At 42.1% G+C, this 21261-nt stretch overlaps 1 protein-coding gene across 2 annotated transcripts in view; it reads right to left on the bottom strand.

The window, feature by feature from the left end:
* Positions 1–21261, bottom strand: part of EMB2083 (AAA-type ATPase family protein) — a 94025-nt gene that overhangs the window by 41933 nt on the left and 30831 nt on the right. For both annotated transcript variants that reach the window (XM_087678917.1, XM_087678914.1), the window contains exons 6-7: positions 8588–8746; positions 8349–8434 (exon numbers count right to left, since the gene is read on the bottom strand). In XM_087678917.1, coding sequence (XP_087535043.1) covers positions 8349–8434; positions 8588–8746 — 245 coding nt within the window. The remainder of the gene's footprint in view (positions 1–8348; positions 8435–8587; positions 8747–21261) is intronic.

Raw genomic sequence — 21261 nt, 5'->3', positions numbered from 1 at the left:
TCGGCGTGCAGACGGCGTAGCCGTCGCTCGTCAGTCGTCTGCTCTGGAGGCGGGGGTCCCTGCCGTCGCCCTTCAGCCCCGTGGGTCTTCGTTTCGTCCGTCCTGGTCTTGAGCGCCGCCCTGCCACGCCCCGTCTTCTGTCCCGCCGTCTGACCCGTCTTGTCTTCTACCCAATCGCGCTGCCACATCTCCAGTCGCCCCACTTCCTTCAATTGTGCTGCTGTTCGCGGCTCCGCCTGCCTGTGCTTGTCCTTTTCTGCCCAGACGCCCAGCTGCTGTAAAACCCTAAGCCCGTCAATTGTCAAAGAGACAGCGTCTCGGCCAAAGTGCCCACTGATCTGTACAAAGAGAAAGAGAGAGAGAGAGACTGTAGCTCTTCACTCGGCCTCTGACCGGCATACGCAGTGATACAATATGGCTGGTCTGGATCTGGCTTTTATAGACCAAACGGTGGCAGCTCTTGGTCCGGATTCTGATACTGAGGAACCAGAGGATATGGTTCCGTGCACAGAAGAGATGCCCCCTGGTCCTGACTTCCAGCCTGCAGGCAAATGCACCAAGCATACTTCGGAAGAGACAATGGATCATCACGATCGTTTCTATACTCAGGTTGCTTCTGATTCTGTGGACTCTCAGGAGGTTGACTGGGAGCATTTGTTGGAGTTTGCAAAACACTCTGCTTGGCGATTATGTTCAACATAATCAGAAAGTCTTTTCTGACTCTGCACTGAAGATGTTCTGGAAGCCACTGTGGACCCGAAAAATGTATTGCGCTCCTTTTCAGCGTTTTATGAACACACGGTGATACTCTTCTTCACTGGTAGGACCCCACAGCTCTCCCGTATTCGCCAGTGGCTGTACAATCTGCTACAAAGGGAATGTATTGAAGAGATTTTTGTTGGGTCCCGAGGCTTTTTTGAGGTGCTATTGAAATCTGAGACGCACCGTGTCGCTCTCCTGTCTAAACTGCCTTTGTTCGTAGATCGCCATTTGGTCCATGTTGTGCCATAGCGCCCAATGGCAATTTTTCAGCGCCTGCTGCAACGTGAATGCCCTGTGTGGGTTGAAGTGGAAAACTGTCTGGTTGTCTATTGGCCACTGTTAAAGGACGCCATAGCCGCTGTGGGCACTGTTCTGGTCCCCCCAAGCCTAAGGGCCGTGAATCGTAACCGTTTGTATATGTTATGGGACACTGCTAGGAAAAGGCCTGCTTGGTTACATCTTAATTGCTCTGGCATGCATCCTTTACACTTTCGTTTGAAATGGGGCAACTTTGCAGGACATTGCTTTTCGTGTGGAAAATTGGGGCATTTTATGGCCGAATGCCCAAAGAAGCACCACACTTCAGAAGCTGAGCATGTTGCGCTGCCCATGGAAGATATGGTGTGTGATGCTCCGTTGCAGGATGCCAACCAACCACCTAAAGTTTTGGATAAAGGTAAACAACAGGTTTCGGGTTTGGATTCCCGTGGCAATGACTGGGTCGATGTACGCGCAAAAAAAGGCAACAGGCTTGTTGCTGGCATGGTGGATACTGTGCCTACTGCCTCACAAGATTCCATGCGTACTTATATGCGCAGGAAAGAAATGTTGTCTTCAGAGCACTCTGCTCCTGCTATGGTTTCCTCTACTCCTCGTCAACAACCCACTAGGAAAGTGTATTCGGATGGTCCAAAGGGTCGACCTACTAAGCTGGCTTTTGATACTAGAGGTAATGTCATTACCCCATGGGATCGTCGTTATCCCCGTTCCATCCCCAAGACAGCGGATATGCCGTCTACCTCCAAATCTGGTCGTCAGAACTCTTTTGTCGTGTTAGCTGATTTTTTGGATGAGGGAGTCCTGGATATTCTCGCAAAAAATGTCAAATCGAGACAAGTTGTGCCTCGTACCTGATTTTCTTTTGAATACACATGAAAATAGCCACGTGGAATGTGCGAGGAATTTGTTCTCGCCACAAGCAACATGCCATGTGGACTGTATTGCATGAGAATCAGTGGGATTCTTGTGTGCTGTTGAGCACAAGAGTCACGGTGAAGCAAGAAAAGTTGTGGATTAAAATGGCTTTCGTTTGTTCTATGCAAGGACACATTCCATGCATTATTCTAGTGTGCTCATGATTGTACATGAAAAATATCAGCCTGCTCTTATTAAAAATGATGTACATGGCCGCTTTGTGGTGATTGAAATTTTATTCAAAGGAGAGATCTTATGGTTACTTGGTCTCTATGCTCCGAATGATCCTTTATCTCGCCGGGAGCTTTGGCATACTTTGTAGACTTCCTTGTCACTTGGCAAACGGGGTTTTTTGATGGGGGATTTCAATATGTGTGTCGATTCTTCGCAGTCCACATCGGAGCATTCGGTAATGGATGCACCGGAAAGTCGTATGTGGCATGAGTTGGCTCTTGCCGTTCTTAAGTAAGATCTCTGGTCTTGGCTACACCCTTCTTCTACAGGGTTTACTTTCCATTCTGCCCAGTATGCAACAACATGGTCGCGGTTGGACCGCATATACATCATGCAGAATGATGATTTCCTTCCTGAGATGCTCGAAATGAAAGTGTTGCAGCAATATGCCTTGTCGGACCATTTCCCTCTACAGCTTGAGCTGCTTGCACAACCCATTGCACCTTTTAAGCAATTTCTGGAGAGACTCCCTTTGCGTTTCAACTCATCTTATTTGAAGCATGCAATCTTTCAGGGCTATATGCAGCAATTGATTGATAGATTCTTATTGGACTTCTCCTCTCAGGACACTGCTTCGTTTGAACGATTGCTCTCTAATGTGCAGCGGGTTGCTCGGCAGTATGGTATCCATCATACCTCTCTTTGTCGGCGGCGTCAACAAGCAGCGGAGGACCTGCTAGCTTTGGTTCCTTCGCTGCTGGTGGACACTCCAGATGATGAATTTCTGTTGTCCCTGGCAATGCGTGTGGCTGATCTTATTAAAGAGTTTTAGTTGAAATCTTATTAGCAGGCCAAATTGCAACATCTGACGGAGACTTTGCAAGATAGTGCTTGTCAGACTCATAAGTTCTTTCGAGCTCTCCATGCCTCTCTTGCTCGAGAGAATATGACTAGACTCCAGGATGCAGAAGGTCAAATGGTCCTTGATCCGCAGACTATTGTGAATATATATAGGACTTATTTCCTCGACCTTCTTGGTTCCACTTCTCCACCTTCAGGCCAAATTACTCATGCCCGTTCAGTTTTTTATGATTTGGTCCGCAATCAGGTTCCGCAGGACATGCAAGCTACTATGGAGATAGATATTTGTGAGGCGGAGATTATGGATATTTTGTTACACTTGCCCAAGGATAAAAGTCCTGGCTCGGATGGTCTCACCAATGAGTTCTTTGAGATTTTTGCTATCCAACTCGCGAAACCATTGACGGCTCTGTTTCAGCAAGTGTGGGAAACGGGGATCATGCCTTCCTCATGGAAAGAATGACTTATTAAACTGCTGCCAAAAGTTCCTTCGCCGTCTATGTTGAAACATTGGCGCCCAATTTCTTTGATGGGTTCTATGTATAAAATCTTTTCCAAAGTAATGGCGAATCGGCTCCATAAGCATCTTCCTGCCATTGTGCATCCTCTCCAATATGGTTTCATTAAGGGCTGAAATATTCTGCACAATGTATTAAATGCGCAACTGGCGATTGATTATGCAAGACATTCTAATCAGGAGGTTGTACTGATGCAATTGGACCTAGAAAAGGCTTTTGATTATCTGGACTGGTCTTTCATTGCAGAACTTATGTCTACTATGGGCTTTGGTGCTCGGATGTCTCGTCTGATTTACACCATCAGTGCTGCGGCATCTTCACGAGTCATGCTGAATGGAGGCGTTACCGAGCCATTTGTCCTTGCCCGCTCTGTCAGACAAGGGTGTCCTTTGAGTCCTCTCTTCTTTGCCCTTGCGACTCATCCAGTTCTTTCGATGTTATCTCAAATGGCAGCTTCTACTCAATTGGCTGGATTGTCGCTTCCTTCTGGACAGCACTTCATTAGTCAATCCTTGGCTGATGACAGCTTTATGATTCTGCGTGCAGACAAGGATAACCTTCGCAAAGCATTACATGTTTGGGCTCTCTTTGCTCAGGCTTCCGGTCTTCGCATCAATGCTTTGAAATCAACCATTCTCAGCTGCACGGAGTCGGATTTGCAGTCATTGGACTGGCAGGGTATGGCTATTCCCCGTGGCTCCATTGTCAGGCATCTTGGGTACCCTTTGGATGTTGATGTTCCCCCAAAGTAGCTACTACAATGGATTTCACAGAAACTGTCGACTAAGTTTCTGTATTGGAAGTCTCAGGCCTAGCCCTTCCATGTTCGCCTCAAAGTAGCCCAGACAATTATGTTGCCAATGCTCACATATTTCTTGCCATTGCTGCCCTGGACTACTACTACACTGAATGCTCTTACTCAGTCTATTCGTTTCATGTTATGGAAGAAGGATTTCCTGCATGCAGGCATTTCCTGGATTTCTTAGTCGCATGCGTACACCCCCAAACGCATGGGTGGAGGGGCTATTTTAGATGCCCAAACTCATATGCTGGCACTCCGTTGGTCTCTTTTCCGCGCCATGTGCTCGGATCATCATCCGTGGGTCGTTATAGCCCGTTATTTTCTTAAGGATCACGGGCTTCTGCATGGTAATACCCAAATCCAGAGTTCTTGGTGGCATGTTCTTAATGCCGACTCTCGGTTCTCCAGTCCTTCTTCATCTCTGCTTGCCCATTTGGTATGTTCCTGGAGACTGGTCCTCCGGAAGGCTCAGTGGCATCCAGCGGAGGATCGCTTAGCTACTAATTCTTTTCAATTGGAATTGTTGGCAGTCTCGCGGTTACTTTCGTGGAAAGGTAAACATGAGCTTCGACCAAAATTCAACCGCATGGCACGTTTGGGCTTAACTTCAGTCGCGGATGCCACCCTCTTGCCAGTCGCAATGTGTTGATATCCTTTCGTACAGCCAAGAGGCTTTTCAAGTTCCCTCATGGATACAGGCATTTATGGGAACAGCTTTTGATGGTGCTCCAGAGCAGACACCCCTTTCCTGCCCTTGCTTCGGATCGTCCCTGGCAGGACTGGGACTTTGCAGATCGGCTGAATTTAGAAAATGCTTCAGCTAACCAGGTGTATCATCTTCTGATTAAAGATCATCAATGGCTGGTTACTAAAGCTAATACTCTATGGGGATTGCGTAAATCCCGATCATGGTGGAGGGCAACCGTGATGGAGGGCTGGTTGAACAAGACACCCTTCAAATATAAGGTCTTTCTTTGGAGGGTGATGATTGGTGGTCTACCGCTTGCTTCAGCTCTTTCCAAGCATTGAATCTCCAATGGCAACTGTTTCTTTTGCACCACTAGTGTGGAATCCGCCTGTCACCAATTTATTTCTTGCCCCATCGCTAAGAAAATCTAGTCATTCTTGTCAGCCTTTTGGCGAGCGGTGGTTGTTTTATCGCTATGCCCGTTTGATTGGGTTTTTGTGCAGCCCAAATACCCCACACCGACATAGCCACATATGAAGATCGTGTTTCACTTTCTTCGATATTGGGGCTGTTGGCATAACTGGACCATTCGGAATGCTTTTCTTTTTCATTCCGCCTATAATGTTCAACAGCATATTGCTAGGCTTAAGGGTCTCTTGTATTGGCAGATAGATCTCTTCCGCCACTCTAACATGCTCTCTCGGGAGGACTTACGTCCCTAGCATATGGCAATTTCCTCTGCGTCTTTGCCATGACTTTGTAACTCTTAGGTTATCTGGTTCTTGTAAAGAGATAGTCTGCTCTTTACACACGATGGGATAGAGCCATCGTGTATCTTGTAATCATGAAAACTTGTACCTTTTTCGTAATTAATACAATTACCTTTTACAAAAAAAAAAAAAAAAAGAGAGCACATGACTAACAATGCAAGTGAGAAAGCACATAAAAGTGCAATTGTGTGCCAAGCATAATTAATTAATAAACAATAATATATCCTGTAAGACATCCCAAAAGGCCGAGTACAATTCAATTTAAAGCCATCCCATCCAAGAGATTTCCATTTACCTAGCTTGCTAATCACATGATCCATTTCCTTTCAGAGAAAGGATATTGACTGAGAAGGAAGTGCATCATGCAATTAATAATAAACAACAATATATCTTGCAACCCATCCCAAAAAGGCAAGTAAAATTCAATTGTAATGCCACCACATCCATGAGATTTCAATTTCCTCTTCAGTGAAAGGAGCTTCAGCCAAACAGGAAATAGGAAGATCAATGATATGATGAATGTGGCACAAAAGCATTCTTCTAGCTTCCTGAATAGCAAGCACAGGAGCAAGAGCAATAAATACATTTGTGAAATGTTGCAAACAACCCAACCCCAATTAATGCAACCCCTTCAAGAAACCTTGGGATGGACAACCCTTATCTTCCATAGGTTTAAATGGAGCTCCAAGCTGCCATTTACACAGTTTTCTAATATTGTTTTCAGCCAACAATCTATTTCCCTAATCCATGTCATCCAACTTAGATGAACATAGAGATCTATGATTAGCTGCTAGGGTAACCATTCCAAAACTGATTTCTATTATTGAGCATTTTGTCTGTTAGTCCCATATAGTATCTACCGTGGTCTCTTATCGCATGTTGCATACTAGAAGTAAATTGACACCAAGCATAATCCATATCATCAAACATTTAAAGACATAAAGTGTTTACCACATGACAGATTTCTTGCTGAAATCATTCATGGGTACCACCATATTCATGCCAAAATATAAGCCAATCCAGTAAGGCACATGATCTCATAAACCAGTACCATAATAAGACATGCACAAAAAGGTATCAGGTTGTGTTACTGTGTGTAGCATTAATTAAATACCATCTATATAGGCGGACCAATAATCCTGATATGCATTACGATGGTAAGTGTAACTACAGACCTGTAGAGGTTAAATTCCATAAATGCAATGCATCAGCATCGCACATAAAGCACGCCATTTGACTCTTTATGATGCCAACATATGAGAGAGAGTGACCTGAGGAATTATCCAGCTGCAAGAGTGCATTATTAAAATCCCCACAAATGAATGAGCTATGCAACCAAGTGTAAGCAGCCATTTGAGCCCATGCATTTGCCCCTAATCACGAAGCTTGTGGTGCATTTACTACAGCAAATTCATACATCTCACCAAATATTCCAATCTGCACTACCAACCATCTACTATCTGGATCAATATAGGCCAAATATGGTTTCAAATTTTGGCACCCAAGATGACCACACCCTGACAAAAGTGGCTGCGTCAGGGGTTTTTGCAGATGTTAAGTACGCATTCATGTGATTATGCTGTATTCTAGCGATGCAAATTTTGCTTACTCCTTCAAGATTGTAACTCCTTTTCATCGAGGGATTCTATAAGAACTAACTCATGCATTTATACTTATTATCTTCTCCAGAACAGGTTTTTCAGATGTAAAAGGAGTTCTGCATTGCTATGGAACCACCGATTCCAATTGTACCTACTAGCCTTTTCAAAATAAGTTCTACTTCAAAGTAAAAAAAAGTTAAAGTGTGTATGTTACAACCAGTAAAGCTTGCATCTTTTGCAACAAGAACAACCCTCTATGAGTCATTTAATGTCAAGGTGAAACCTCTTGAGACACTGGCATCATACTCTGCCAAGTGATGTGTGGTGCATCACATGCCCCACCAAGGATCTACATTGTATTCCTTTGATTAAGCAAGTTTTCAAGACATACCCTTTTGTGCTTCCTGCTTTCTAAGCAGATTAGGTGCTGTGCTTAATTAATCCTGTTACATTCATTCATTGCTTAATTTTATACATTACATGCCCTTCTTTCATTCAGCCCCAAATCGAATATGTTTGAAGCATCTAGAAACAATGACAACTGCTATTTTCTTTATTTTCCATTGACAATGGAACCATTATAATTTTTTCATCTGATCTCACAGGACAACTTGGTTTTCACTCATCTTTTTCTTCCTGTACCTATTTTGTCTCCCTGCCAAGGCTGGACATACTTGTGCATAAACAACTTACTTGTGGTGTCACTTTATCAAACTTCTCAACTTGACTTCACCATGCACTATCAAGCTTGCCCTTGAAAAGCATTTTACACTCACCACAATATCCCTACCTTTACCAAAGAACAAAGTACATCTTGACCCATGCAGGACTGAATTATCTTGACTTAGCTAAACTGTTAAAAGATTCAATTTCATATTCAGAAAACCATCCACTTATATAGTAATGTACCTATGAAAAAGCAATTATGAAATGAAAATCAGAGTCTTGAAAGCTTAGACGGACTGCCATTGTACACACCTCAAAGTGGATGTTTCAAACTTAATAGAATCTGTCTGAACACGAACAGCACCTTTGTCTTCTCCCATCCTAGGCACGATTGTCAACTGTAAAGTATTGAGAATGAAAAACTCAAAAGGTGAGCTAATTGACAAGTGAAGCATCTGGGAAAGACACTCGAAATCCATTGCAGAACAAAATGAAATTGGACCAAGCAAAACCAGGATTGTTTTTAAATGCCTTAATGTATAAAAATTTACCATTTGAATATCCCTAAAATCTGGAAAATTAATAGCAGCAACAGCCAACGCTGCTTCGTTCAAGGCCATTTTAAGCCATAGCTCTTCACTTCGGGGCCGAGGGTCAGGATGCCCACCCTCTTCAAGCTGGGCCGCTTCAAGTAAATCATCCGTAGTTATCTGTAAACCAGCTCAATTGTGATCCAATGGACAGATACTGACAGCCAAAAGTTCCATCATTTTCAAGTTTGATTAACTAAGAGATGGAAATAAGCAAGCAATTATATCTATGACCCTATTTGTATATTTTGACATTTGAGCTGATAACTATACGGCACGACCAGGCTGAAGACGCTGCAATTCCAAATGCAATTACAAACAACCAAATATCACAGAAATTACAAAGTACAAATCCACTCCATTCAATTGACCTAATCTGTGGCCACACATGGCATGCTCTTGGCTTAGTAAGAGTTGGAGATAAAGTTAAAGACTATCTGTTCATCTTTTTTTATGAAGAGGACGTGATTAAAGTTGACTTTCCACGATAAGATGGTGTCTGGACATCAGTTCTAGACTATGCATTGGAGGCTGGCACATCTTGACTACCACTGCATAAAACTAGAGTCTACAGCTGTATCTTTTTTACTATGTAGGTTTCCTCATTTGCGTAGAGATCAAGTCAAATAAAATCAAATTTCTTTCTTCCAACTGGAAACTGTAACGTGTCCCCTAGTATCATCCAGGACACGTCTTGGCAGTCCATCGGAAAGGTTGTCTAGAAAGCTCCGCCCGGCACTCCCATGGAATGTTACGGGTTTTGCGATCTAGTTCTTCCCGCGTCTGCCACGTAGCGGAAGTATCCTGGCCGTTCCCACTTAGGATCGACCGGAATTAAGGTTTTCCTAATGGGTCACTAGCTAATAGCAACTAGCGTCAGACCTGAGCGAACTACTTTACGTAGAAACGCCAGGTCCGAAGCGGATTCACGCTGCACTTGGTTCAAGGAGAATGGGAAACGAGAGGGATGCAAAGCTCAACCTCTCTGCCATAAGGCATAGTCCCATTCCGTTCCCCTAAAACAACGTAAATCGGGTAAGACGTAACTCTAGGTCATCGTTCTCATTATTCTTTTTTATGATGATGATCATTCCGCTGTTCTTCGAGATTCTTGAGAAAAGTTCCCGGCTTACCGGGGCCACCCAACCGTAGGATGGACCCATGGCCCATCCTCCGCACTTTCCTCGGTTTGTTTTAGTTATGTAATTATCTAACACATTAATTTGACATATAACAATCAGCTTCTTTAATTAATCTTGTTAAGCACGGGTTCCTTCACGTAATCTTATCACGTGACATATAAAAACAATATCAAGCAAGTTCTTTTAACATCTCATCATTTTATCTTTGAATTACAAAAAGTTCCGCCCGTAGGCTTGTCCATAATCTGCCCGAAGGCTAACCAGTAATCTCCAGGGATCACTATTCCAAGCTTCTGCCCGTCAACTAGTATGCGGGTCTCGAGATCCAATCCCGAGTCACGTTAGCCTCTTGTGCAGGACCCGGAAGGCGAGGGATTTACGGCCAGAGCCCCCCCTGGCACCCAAGCGTCCTCCTCCTCCAGTAGAACTCAACGGAGAGACCTCTCGCGGCGGGTTCGGTCCACGTTCCCGGCGCGGTCAACAACCCCCTTGGTTAGGGTCAGGCAGGCAGTCGGGGGTAACTGAAGCTGCCTCTCCCTTCAGGCCTTTAACCTGAAGTATAGGTACTTGTTTAATTTGTAATTCATAATTCAAACAGAGCCCTAAAATCTCTAGTAAGCACAAACATTTCCATTAATCAACCCAGTTGTATGGCAAACTGCTAAGGAAGTGTTCTTTCCTTTTTTCCTTGTGAATCAATCACAAAATGATTTCATACATGTTACACAAGTCCTGCGATGGAATAATCTGTTTAGATTCTTTAGGCTGACGTATGTCAGGCCTAGGGTTTCTTCATTTAGGGACAAACCCTACTTCCTTATCTTTATGAAATTATTGTCCTTACCGTAAGGAAAGTATTCAAGTGTTAGGATATGAATGTTTCTATGTTTAGATTGGTTCGGTTAGCTTGTGGAAGGTAATCTTACTTGTCTTGTCACGATTTTACTATCCTTGTGACAATTAACTTTCCCAATCAATACAGTTTAATTTGGCATATAGCATAAATGCCAAGATGATACAAAGGCGACAATACTCCCTGGGACAAAAGGCCTAGCTGAGAATTTAGTGTATACACACTTTATTAGTTCCAAGTCCTCAAATAGTAGGGGAAAAGTGTTAATAGAGTGTCATCCAGTAATTTCCCATTACATTTTCTTTCCAAATGAGTTCGTATATCTAATTTTTATACTTGTTAATTCCTAACATTTAACTTCCGTTTTCTTTAAAGATGAACTCATGCCAAATAACAACAGTTGCCTTGCTAAGATGTGCAACTAGCAAAGATAACTCCCTAGTAATTTGAGCATCGAAGAAACCTTCCATGAATTTAGCCATTTTACCATGATTCGTTGCGAAAGGAATAAGACTAATCGTGCAAGATATAATTTGAATATATTACTATAGTAAATGGTTAATCTTGCCTATAATTTTATAATGCTTGATGCAATTTGAAGAAAGCTAATTTGTATACATTGTCATTCATAAGCTAACTCCTTCGTTAAAAATAACTTGAACAAATATATCTTTCCTTATCAATTTTTCTTTGTATGACTGACTTAAAACCGAATTAACATCAAGAAGAAAAACCTGGCTTTGAGGTGAGATATCCACATGGATACCGGGAGATGACCCTCCCGCAGCTACACCTTGGACTTTCTTCGGCGGCATCGTAGTTCGAACGTGAGATAGCCTTTTCCTTTTTCTTCTTGGAATTCCACCGTCTTCTCCTTCCTTTTCTTTTTCCTTTTTCCCACTCTTCCTCCTTCACTCCCTCTTTTCACTCCCTCTACTCCCCTCCCTATCTTTTTGTAAGATGGCTTCGTAAAGACAGAGAGAAAACCCATGAAATCTCTGAGCACGAGCGATTCTTCTCCTCCCCACCACGCCTAGATCAGTGCTGGCCCTTTTACTCGGATTCCTTTGCCAGCCGTCAACTTCTTGGAGTCCTACTATTCCTGGACTCTCTTACTCTCTAGGCTCCCCTTAACCCCGTTCGGGCGCCCAAGAGCCCGGACGGTCATTCTCGTGCATGTTCCCCTAGATTTACCTTAATGTCACATTAAATGTCACTTTTAATGTCACATTCCATATTTATGACCTTAACGTGACATTAAATATCACTTTTAATGTCACATTTCTTTCCCCTTAAGAATCGGTTTCGTCCTCGAAAACGATACTTGGAAGGTCTAATTGTAAATCGGGAAACTTTTTCTTTAAAGGACTTACTCGCTCCCATGTTGAGCTTTCTTCTGAACAATCTTTCCACTTGACCAAACATTCCTGATAAAGAGTATTCCTTGTTCGTCTATTACGAACATTTAATATTTTTTCTGGTTCATGTGGATTAGATTGGTCATTGAATAGCTCCTCAGTATCATCATTTAAGATTAAATTATCCAAATCACCCAGCTTCTTCCTTAATTTACTTATATGAAAAACTGGATGTATTTTACTACCAGCAGGTAGTTGGAGCTTGTAAGCCAATTCTCCTACCCTTTTAAGTATTATGAAAGGACCACAATACCTTGGTGAAAGCTTTGGACATTGTCCCTTTTTCATAGTTTTAGTTTACTCAGGCACCTTAAGATAGACCAATTCTCCTTCTTCAAAGGAGATGTCTCTTCGGTGAGGATCTACATATGCTCTAGCTCGATTTTGAGCTTTTTTAATATTTTCTTGAGCAAATTTTAACATACTATTCATATCCTCCAAAAAGTCTTTAGCTGCCTGAACCTTTTCCTTATGCAGTCCTACTGCAAAAGGAGCTCTGGGCTGAAACCCATACATTAACATAAATGGACTATATCCAGTGGAAGAGTGCTTGGCACTATTATATGCAAACTCTGCTATCGGTAAATACTCTTCCCAAGTAGTTTGCCTTTTACTTACATATGCCTAAGCATATCTTCAAGAATTTGGTTAACCCTTTCAATTTCCCCATCTGTTTGCGGGTGATCCGCCGTACTCATGCTAAGTTTAGTATCCAATTTCCTAAATACCGCACGCCAAAAATGGCTATCAAATTTACTATCCCGATCAGAAACTATATTTGCCGGAAGGCCATACAATCGGTATATGTTCTCTACGAACAATCTAGCCAATTCTGGTGTTTTAACATCAGTTGAAGTTGGAATAAACCTAGCCATTTTGGTTAACCTATCCACAATCACCCACACAGAGTCGTGCCCCCTCTGTGTTCTAGGTAAAGCAACAATAAAGTCCATGGAGATACTCTCCCATTTTCCCGAAGGAATTTCTAATGGATGGAGAAGTCCTCCCATTTTTAATCTTTCAACTTTATTAACCTGGCATTTATTACATTTGACTACATAGTCAAGGACGACCTTATTCATTCCAGGCCAATAGAACTGCCTTTTAATAAGACTGTAAGTCTTATTAACTCCTGGATGTCCCGCACTAGGGATATCATGACACTCAAAGAGTATCTGGCGCCTTATTTCTGTATCTTTCGGGACACATACCCTACCCTTGTAGAGTAAATAACCATTATCAATGGTAAAATTCTTCCACTTGAATCCAGTTTGAGCAACCCCTGATGCTCCATTTCCTTGTTGAACATCCTCAGATATTCCTTCTTCAGTAGAAGCACTTTCATTTGGATCCCCATTTTTTATTGCTTCCCATATGTTGGAGTATGCCGGATCAACGTGGCATTTCCCTTTTAAAGATTCAAGCAAGTTGGAAGTGAACTGAGTAAAACTCAATTCATTAATGGGCATTCTGCTGAGTGCATCAGCTACTATATTATACTTTCCTTTTCTATATCTTATCTCATAGTCGAACTCTTGGAGGAGTTCGGCCCATCTGGCTTTACGCCCGTGTAAATCCGGTTGATCATTAAGCCACTTAATGCTTTCATGATCCGATAAAATCAAAAGTTTGGCACCATACAAATAGTGCCTCCATTTCTTCATTGCATGTACTATTGCATACAGCTCCCTCTCATAAACAGAATAATTCTGTTTTGCACGGTCTAATTTCTTGCTTTCAAAAGCAACTGGTCAACCTTCTTGTAATAAGACCGCGCCTATTGCCTTATCACTGGCATCAGCTTCAACCACAAATGGTTTGTTGGGATCCACTATTAATAGTACTGGAGCTGTAGCAATAGCTACCTTAAGTTTTTGAAAACTTTCATTTTGGTCTGTTCCCCAATTAAAACTTTTCCCTTTCCCTTTAAGTTGGTCTGTCATTGGAACAGCTATTTTGGCATAATCTCGAATGAATCTACGATAAAATCCAGATAAACCTAGGAAGATCTGCAGCTCTTCCAGGTTCCTTGGAGGTGGCCATTCAATAATTGCCCTTATTTTTTCTGGATCCATGTTGATTCCCACTTTCGAGATAATATGCCCCAGATATTTGACCTCTGGTGCAAAGAATTCACATTTAGTTTTCTTCGCATAAAGGGAATGTGTTCTTAACAGTTGGAATACTAATTGTAAGTGTTCAAAATGTTCTTCTCTTGATTTACTAAAGATCAAGATATCATCCAAGAAGACTACTACAAAATGTCCTAGATAGGGCCGTAAAACACTATTCATCAGCTTCATAAAGGTAGCTGGTGCATTAGTGAGGCCAAAAGGCATCACCAAAAAATCATAATGCCCGTATCTAGTACGAAATGCCGTCTTGGAAACATCTTGTTCCTTAATTCTTATTTCGTGATAGCTTGATCTTAAATCTATCTTTGTGAAGAATTTTGCCCCTTGCAATTGATCAAAAAGATCTTCCATTCTGGGCATAGGAAATTTATTCTTCACCGTTATTTTATTAAGTGCTCTATAGTCAACACAAAGTCGCATAGAACCATCTTTTTTCTTGACCAATAAATTTGGTGAAGCCCAAGGTGAATTACTGGGTTGAATAAACCCTTTATCCAGGTAATCCTTAATTTGTCTTTCAACTTCTTGATGCTGTGTTTCACTTAACCTATACGGGGGTTTTGAAATTGGGTGTGTATCCTTATTTATATCAATTGGGTGATTTATTTCACCCCTATCTGGTGGAAGGCCACTCGGTAAATCAGAAGAAAACACATCTTTAAAATCATCTAACAAACTATTCAATTCATTATTAACATTCAACTCACAAACATAAAAAAATTGTTGCTTTATATTACAGAAAGTAAAAGTATTCTGTACAGGAAGAGACCATAGCATATATATCTCACAAACTTCCTTCTTTATCAGCTTCTGAACTTCAGTAGAACACAGCAAAGGATTATCAGATACTTCATGTTCACCTTGAATGACAAAAGTCTTACCATCCCTTTCAAATTCCAGTGTATTATGGTGATAGCTACGTTTTAAGGATGGTTCCAATCCCCATAGCCACCCCCTCCCTAGAGCAATATCAGCTCTTTCCATGTTCATTATTTGGAAATCAAGCTTATCTTTATATCCTTGAATCTCAATTTCCAAATTGGATACCATTGTATCCCATATTTTATTGTCTTGGCCTTGCATCATACGAACAACATATTGATGCTCACTGTTTTGTTGGGGAAGTTTCAATTTTTTGACAAGTGCATAATTTATAAAATTATGTGTGGCAGAGTCATCAATCATGACTCTAACCCTTTTTCCAGGTATCAATCCATGTACTCTAAGTAAATCATGTGGCCCAAAAGTAGGCTGCCACATAGAAGTTGACACACAACACTTATGTTGTACATCCATGTGCAAGACCTCTAAAGATTTGTACTTTTCATGGCCCTTTAATTCTAAGGTCTGCACCACATGGATTTGTTTTTCTTTTCCCTTCCCCTTGTCCTTATCCTTTCCTTTGTCTTTCCCCTTTTTCTTTTGAGGGCAATTCCAAGCAGCATGGTTAGGGGATAGGCAATTAAAACACAACTTTTCTTTTTTGGCCTTATCAAAGTCATCAGGACTTAACTTTGGCCTCATATATGGTTTCTTTTCAAAAGGTTGTTTTTTACCCTTAAAAAATGGCATTTTCCTTTTAAATTTGCCCACAAATTTTGAGGTTTCCAATTCCTTAGACTTGGGCTCCGTATTAGTGAGACTAGTGAGTGTACCTGGACGCATACTATCTTCATAAATTAGTGCAAATTTAATTGCCTCTTCCAGCGTCTTAGGTAAACTCCGTTTTACTTCCTTTTTACAGGCTTTATCCAGTCCCCTAATGAATCCTCTTGTTTTTTGGAATTCATCTATTCCTTCCAGTTTGAGAATTATCTCACGATATTCCTCCAAATATGTCAGCAGGGGTCTTCCCTTTTGTCTAACATAATCCCAATCTTCCCAATTTCTTTCCATTTCATTTTCAGGAAGAAATTCTTTCAAAAAGACGGATTCAAATTGAGCCCAAGTTTCAGGTATTTTATTCGCCTCCTTTAAAGTTCGCCACCACTTGTATGCTTTGGGTCCCAAAGTTAAACTAGCCTCCAGTGCTTGGAGATGTGGTGGGGTATTTTTTAATTTATGTAAATCTTCCCATTTTTGGAGGAAATTAAAGATTGTGTCTTTATTCCTATCTTTTTCCTCCCCGTAAAATTGAGGTGGTTTCATATCCTTTAGAACTGGATTATCCCTCAATTTATGGTAAGTTTGGGGTTCCTTAGGATCTCGCATAGTCACATCTAAATCTTTCGATGAAGATGGGATATCTAAGATTTCTATCTTATTTTTATCTCTTTCCAACAATAAAGTTAATTGAGATTTTATTTCAGTAAGTGTTTGACTTAAAAATTCCATTTGAACCCCCTGAGTTTGCACACGAGCAGTAAGATCATCGAATTGCTCTCGCGTAGCAAAAAATTCTTCCCATTGTTCTTCTTGTATGTCTGGTTCATGGGGATCTACCAAAGGTTGATCCCCAGAACTAGAACTTTCCATTACTCTTTCTTTCCCTTTTTCTGCCATTAATACACTGGAATTGGAAAGCAAAAATAAGAAATTTGCATACAAAGTAAAGTACTTCCCTGATTTTTAATGACAGACTGTAGTTGCTGGTTTGGAAAGAAGCCCGAAGAGTAATGAACAAATTTTATCTTCCCAGATTAGAACAGTAAAACAGTCATGCTGGAAATTCAATTTCCTGACTTCAGTCGTATGTGACATCCTTCTGTCCCTCTCACAGCAGTCGCAGTCATGTCCATCTCAGAATCAGTCGCAGCTACCCGTCAACGACAGTCGTGACAAAGTCACGTTTCCTCGTGACCCCACGTCTGATCATCACGACCCCACGCCTGGTCTGGTCCTCGCGACCCCACGTCTAATCTTTTCCCCTGCCCGTAACGTGTCACATTAATGTGACGTGGCACCTCACTTTTCTTTCTCTTCACGGCCTGTCGCGTTTTCACAGCGCCTGGCACGTCTCACTTTTCTTTTTCTTCACGGCCCGTCGCGTTTTCACAGCGCCTGACACTCACACGACCTTGCGAAAAGTTGACGACCTGGCGGGCGACTGACGACCTGGTGTATTATTGACAATCTGACGAACAACTGACGATCTCTGATAGACAACGGATCTGATCGTTGAACCATAGGCTCTGATACCAATGTAAGATGGCTTCGTAAAGACAGAGAGAAAACCAATGAAATCTCTGAGCACGAGCGATTCTTCTCCTCCCCACCACGCCTAGATCAGTGCTGGCCCTTTTACTCGGATTCCTTTGCCAGCCGTCAACTTCCTGGAGTCCTACTATTCCTGGACTCTCTTACTCTCTAGGCTCCCCTTAACCCCGTTTGGGCGCCCAAGAGCCCGGACGGTCATTCTCGTGCATGTTCCCCTAGATTTACCTTAATGTCACATTAAATGTCACTTTTAATGTCACATTCCATATTTATGACCTTAACGTGACATTAAATATCACTTTTAATGTCACACTTTTTTTCTCACGACTATTTTTTCCTTACGGAATACCATACGAGGCCATGATGAAGAATTGGATTTTTAGGACATGGGACTGTGTGGACACCGGCTTGTTTGATAAAACTAAGAACACAAAGCTCAATTAAGAGAGCACTCACACAAGAAGATCTAAAAAGTGAGTGAAGGAATTCATGCAAGAGAATGGAAGTCTGCAAGGTAGCCTAAGGACAAAGTAGACCTATGGGTGTGACTTGAATAGTCTAAAGAGCTATGAGGAGGAGAAAAGACCAAGGCTTAGGGGGAAAATTAAATCCCGTGGGGTGGGGGGGGGGGGGATAAGGGCTTTGGAGAGATTAAGACTCCAGAGGGGAAAAACAAGGCTTAGGGGAAAAAAAAAATTTAAGCCCTGAGAGGGGGGAAGAACAAGGGCTTAGGAGTATTAGTGGGAAGGGGGCTTAAGAAAGCCCCCTTAGAAGCTTCTAAGAAGCTTCTAGTGCGGCAAATCAACGTGGAATATGACAGCATGAGGGATGGTGGCGACTGTTGATGCCATAGGCGATGGCATTCCCTCGTCCGGCGGCTAATGGCTTCCCCAGCGGCGCGGCAACGTCTGCAGCTTCCTCCCTCACTCTTTGTGCAGCATGGCAGCCTTTTCTTCCCCACGGCTCCGCCTCCTCATGCTTTATATAGTGGAGGCACGGGGATTTTCTCCTCCTGCGTGTCAACTCGCATGTCCTCCTTCCCTCCATAGGTTCCACCAAGGAGCTTACAACTCCTTCTATTTCCCTCCCCCCCTCCAGCTCGTCCGTCGCCTGGAGGGATAAGGGGGGGGAATAAAAAAAATTTTCAAAAATCCAATTTATATTTTTCCCCACGCGGAATTTTACATTCTCTCCCCCTTGGAGGAATCGAGATGTCCTCATCTCGAGATAAACTGGGGATATTGATGGTTGAGAGTGCCTTCATCTATCCAACTGGCATCTTCTTCGGGATAATCTTTCCACTGGACAAGGCATTCTTTCAAGATTCTAGATCTTAGCTGTCTTTCCCTAAGATCTAAGATCCTTTCTGGCCTTAGTTCAAGGACTCCTTGACTAGGCATTACAATTTGTTGGTCATCAAGTACATGACTAGGATTGGGTACATATTTTTTTAATAGGCTGATATGAAATACATTGTGAACCTTTAGGTTCTCAGGGAGTTGCAATCTATAAGCATTGGATCCTAGGCATTTGAGGATTTTATACGGCCCACAATACCTTCGACTTAGCTTCTTACATTCTCCTAGGGATAGAGAACTCTTTTTAGGACGTACCCGAATGAAGACCATGTCTCCTTCTTCGAAGACTCTTTCTTGACGTTTCAAATCTGCATATGCCTTTTGTCTATCCTTGGCTGCTTGTATGTCTTGTCTTATTGACCTTATTTGATCGTCCATGTCCTCCAACATTTGTCTTGAAGCTTCAACTCTTAGGCTTGGGTCAGAAAAGTTTAGGGGACTTCGACAATCATGACCATACAATGCCTGAAAAGGGGTCATTCGAATGCTCTGCTAGTAAGAAGCATTGTAGGCAAATTCAACTAATGGTAAGTATTGAATCCACCTCTTCGGCTCTCGACAGCAGTATGCCCTAAGCATATCCTCAATGATTTGATTCACTCGCTCTGTTTGTCCATCCGTTTGGGGATGGTAGGCGGTGCTAAAACAGAGTTGAGTCCCAATAGCTTCAAAGATAGCTCTCCAGAAGTGGGATGTGAAGAGAGAATCTCGATCACTAGTGATTCTTTTAGGTAACCCATGTAGCTTGAATATCTCCTTGATAAACAATCTTGCAATGTCGGAGACTTTATAGTTTGTCTTTACTCGAATCAGGTGTGCAACCTTGGTAAGCATGTCAACCACAACCATAATGGAATTGTATCCTCCTTGGACTTCGGGTAAGCCTATAACAAAATCCATACTGATGAATTCCCATTTCATTTGGGGAATGTCAAGTGGTTGCAGTTTTCCTGGCATCATGACATGTTCGGCCTTGATACGTTGGCAAGACAAACATTCAGTGACAGATTTGAGAACGTCACCTTTAAGCCTTTCCCAATGGTAGCTCTTCCTAACTGCATTAAGAGTTTTTGCATAGCCAGGATGTCCTGCGAAAGGGGAATCATGAGCTTCCCATAATATCTTCTACTTAAGTGACTGGCTTGTTGGTATACACAGCCTTGTTCTGTAGTAGACAAGCCCATTATCAATGGAAAATTCCCGATACTTAGCTTGCAACTTCTGATTTTGCTCCTTGGTAGATATTTGCTTTATCATTGTTTGGTAGGCCAAATCATGGCATGCTTCCTCTCTAGCTAGTTCAAGTATAAGGTTGCTTGGCATAGATACCTTTGTAGCCAGAGATCTGGCCGTTGATGAATTTTGCAAGATTAGGGAATTTAGGAATGCCTTGCAAGTGAGTGCATCGGCAACTACATTCTCTTTCCCTGGTCGGTACATGATTTCAAAATCATATTCCTCCAATACTTCAATCCACCGACGTTGCCTCATGTTGAGCTCGTTCTGGGTAAAAATCCATTTGAGACTCTTATGATCGGTTACTAGAGTAAACTTGTTACCCAACAGATAGTGTCTCCAAAGCTTTAGAGCATGGATCACAGCTAATAATTCCAGATCATGCGTGGCATAATTCTTTTCATGACTCTTCAATTTCCTTGAAGAGTATGCTACTGGATGACCTTCCTCCATAAGTACACACCCCAAGGCAAGAATGCTGGCATCAGTTACTACCTCGAACTCCTTATTGAGGTCAGGAAGTTTTAGAATAGGTGTTGATACCAAACTTTGCTTCAATTTGTCGAAGCTATTTTGTTCGGGAGTTGACCATGTAATAGAAGTCTGCTTCTTTAGTAAGTCTGTAAGAGATGCTGCAATCAAAGCATAGTTTTTGATAAAGACCCTATACCATCCTGTCAAGCCAAGAAAGCTACGTATTTCTTTGACGGATACTGGTATTGGCCATTCAAGCACATCTCTGACTTTGGCTGGGTCTACTGATATTCCATCTGATGATACTATGAATCCCAGATATTCAATCTGACGCTTGAAGAATGCACACTTCTTCATTTTTGCATACAGCTTATGGGACCTCATTGTCTCAAGGACAATTCGAAGTTGAGGTTCATGATCTTCTTCCTGTTTAGAATAGACTAAAGTGTCATCGAAGAAGACAAGCACGAAATCATCAAGATATGGTCTAAAAATATCATGCATTAATCTATTGAAGGTGGCAGGTGCATTTGTAAGCCCGAATGACATAACCAAGAACTCAAAGTGCCCATATCTTGTATTGAAGGCCGTTTTTGGAATATCTTCTTCCTTGATCCTTATTTGATAGTAACCTGACCTGAGATCAATCTTGGAGAAGATCTTTGCACCTTGAAGACGATCCAGAAGCTCATCTATTCTAGGAATAGGATACTTGTTATTGACTGTTGATTGATTCAATCCTCAGTAATCAATACATAGTCGAAGTGTCCCATCTTTCTTTTTCTGGAATAGTACTGGAGCTCCCCATGGTGAGTTGCTAGGCCGGATGTAACCCTGATCCAACAGTTGCTTGAGCTGTTCCT

This window comes from Lygodium microphyllum, chromosome 1 (assembly GCF_053477565.2).
Source record: "Lygodium microphyllum isolate KBCC chromosome 1, Lygodium_microphyllum_v1.1.10, whole genome shotgun sequence".
Lineage (NCBI taxonomy): Eukaryota > Viridiplantae > Streptophyta > Polypodiopsida > Schizaeales > Lygodiaceae > Lygodium > Lygodium microphyllum.
This window is presented reverse-complemented; position numbering and strand designations above follow the sequence as displayed.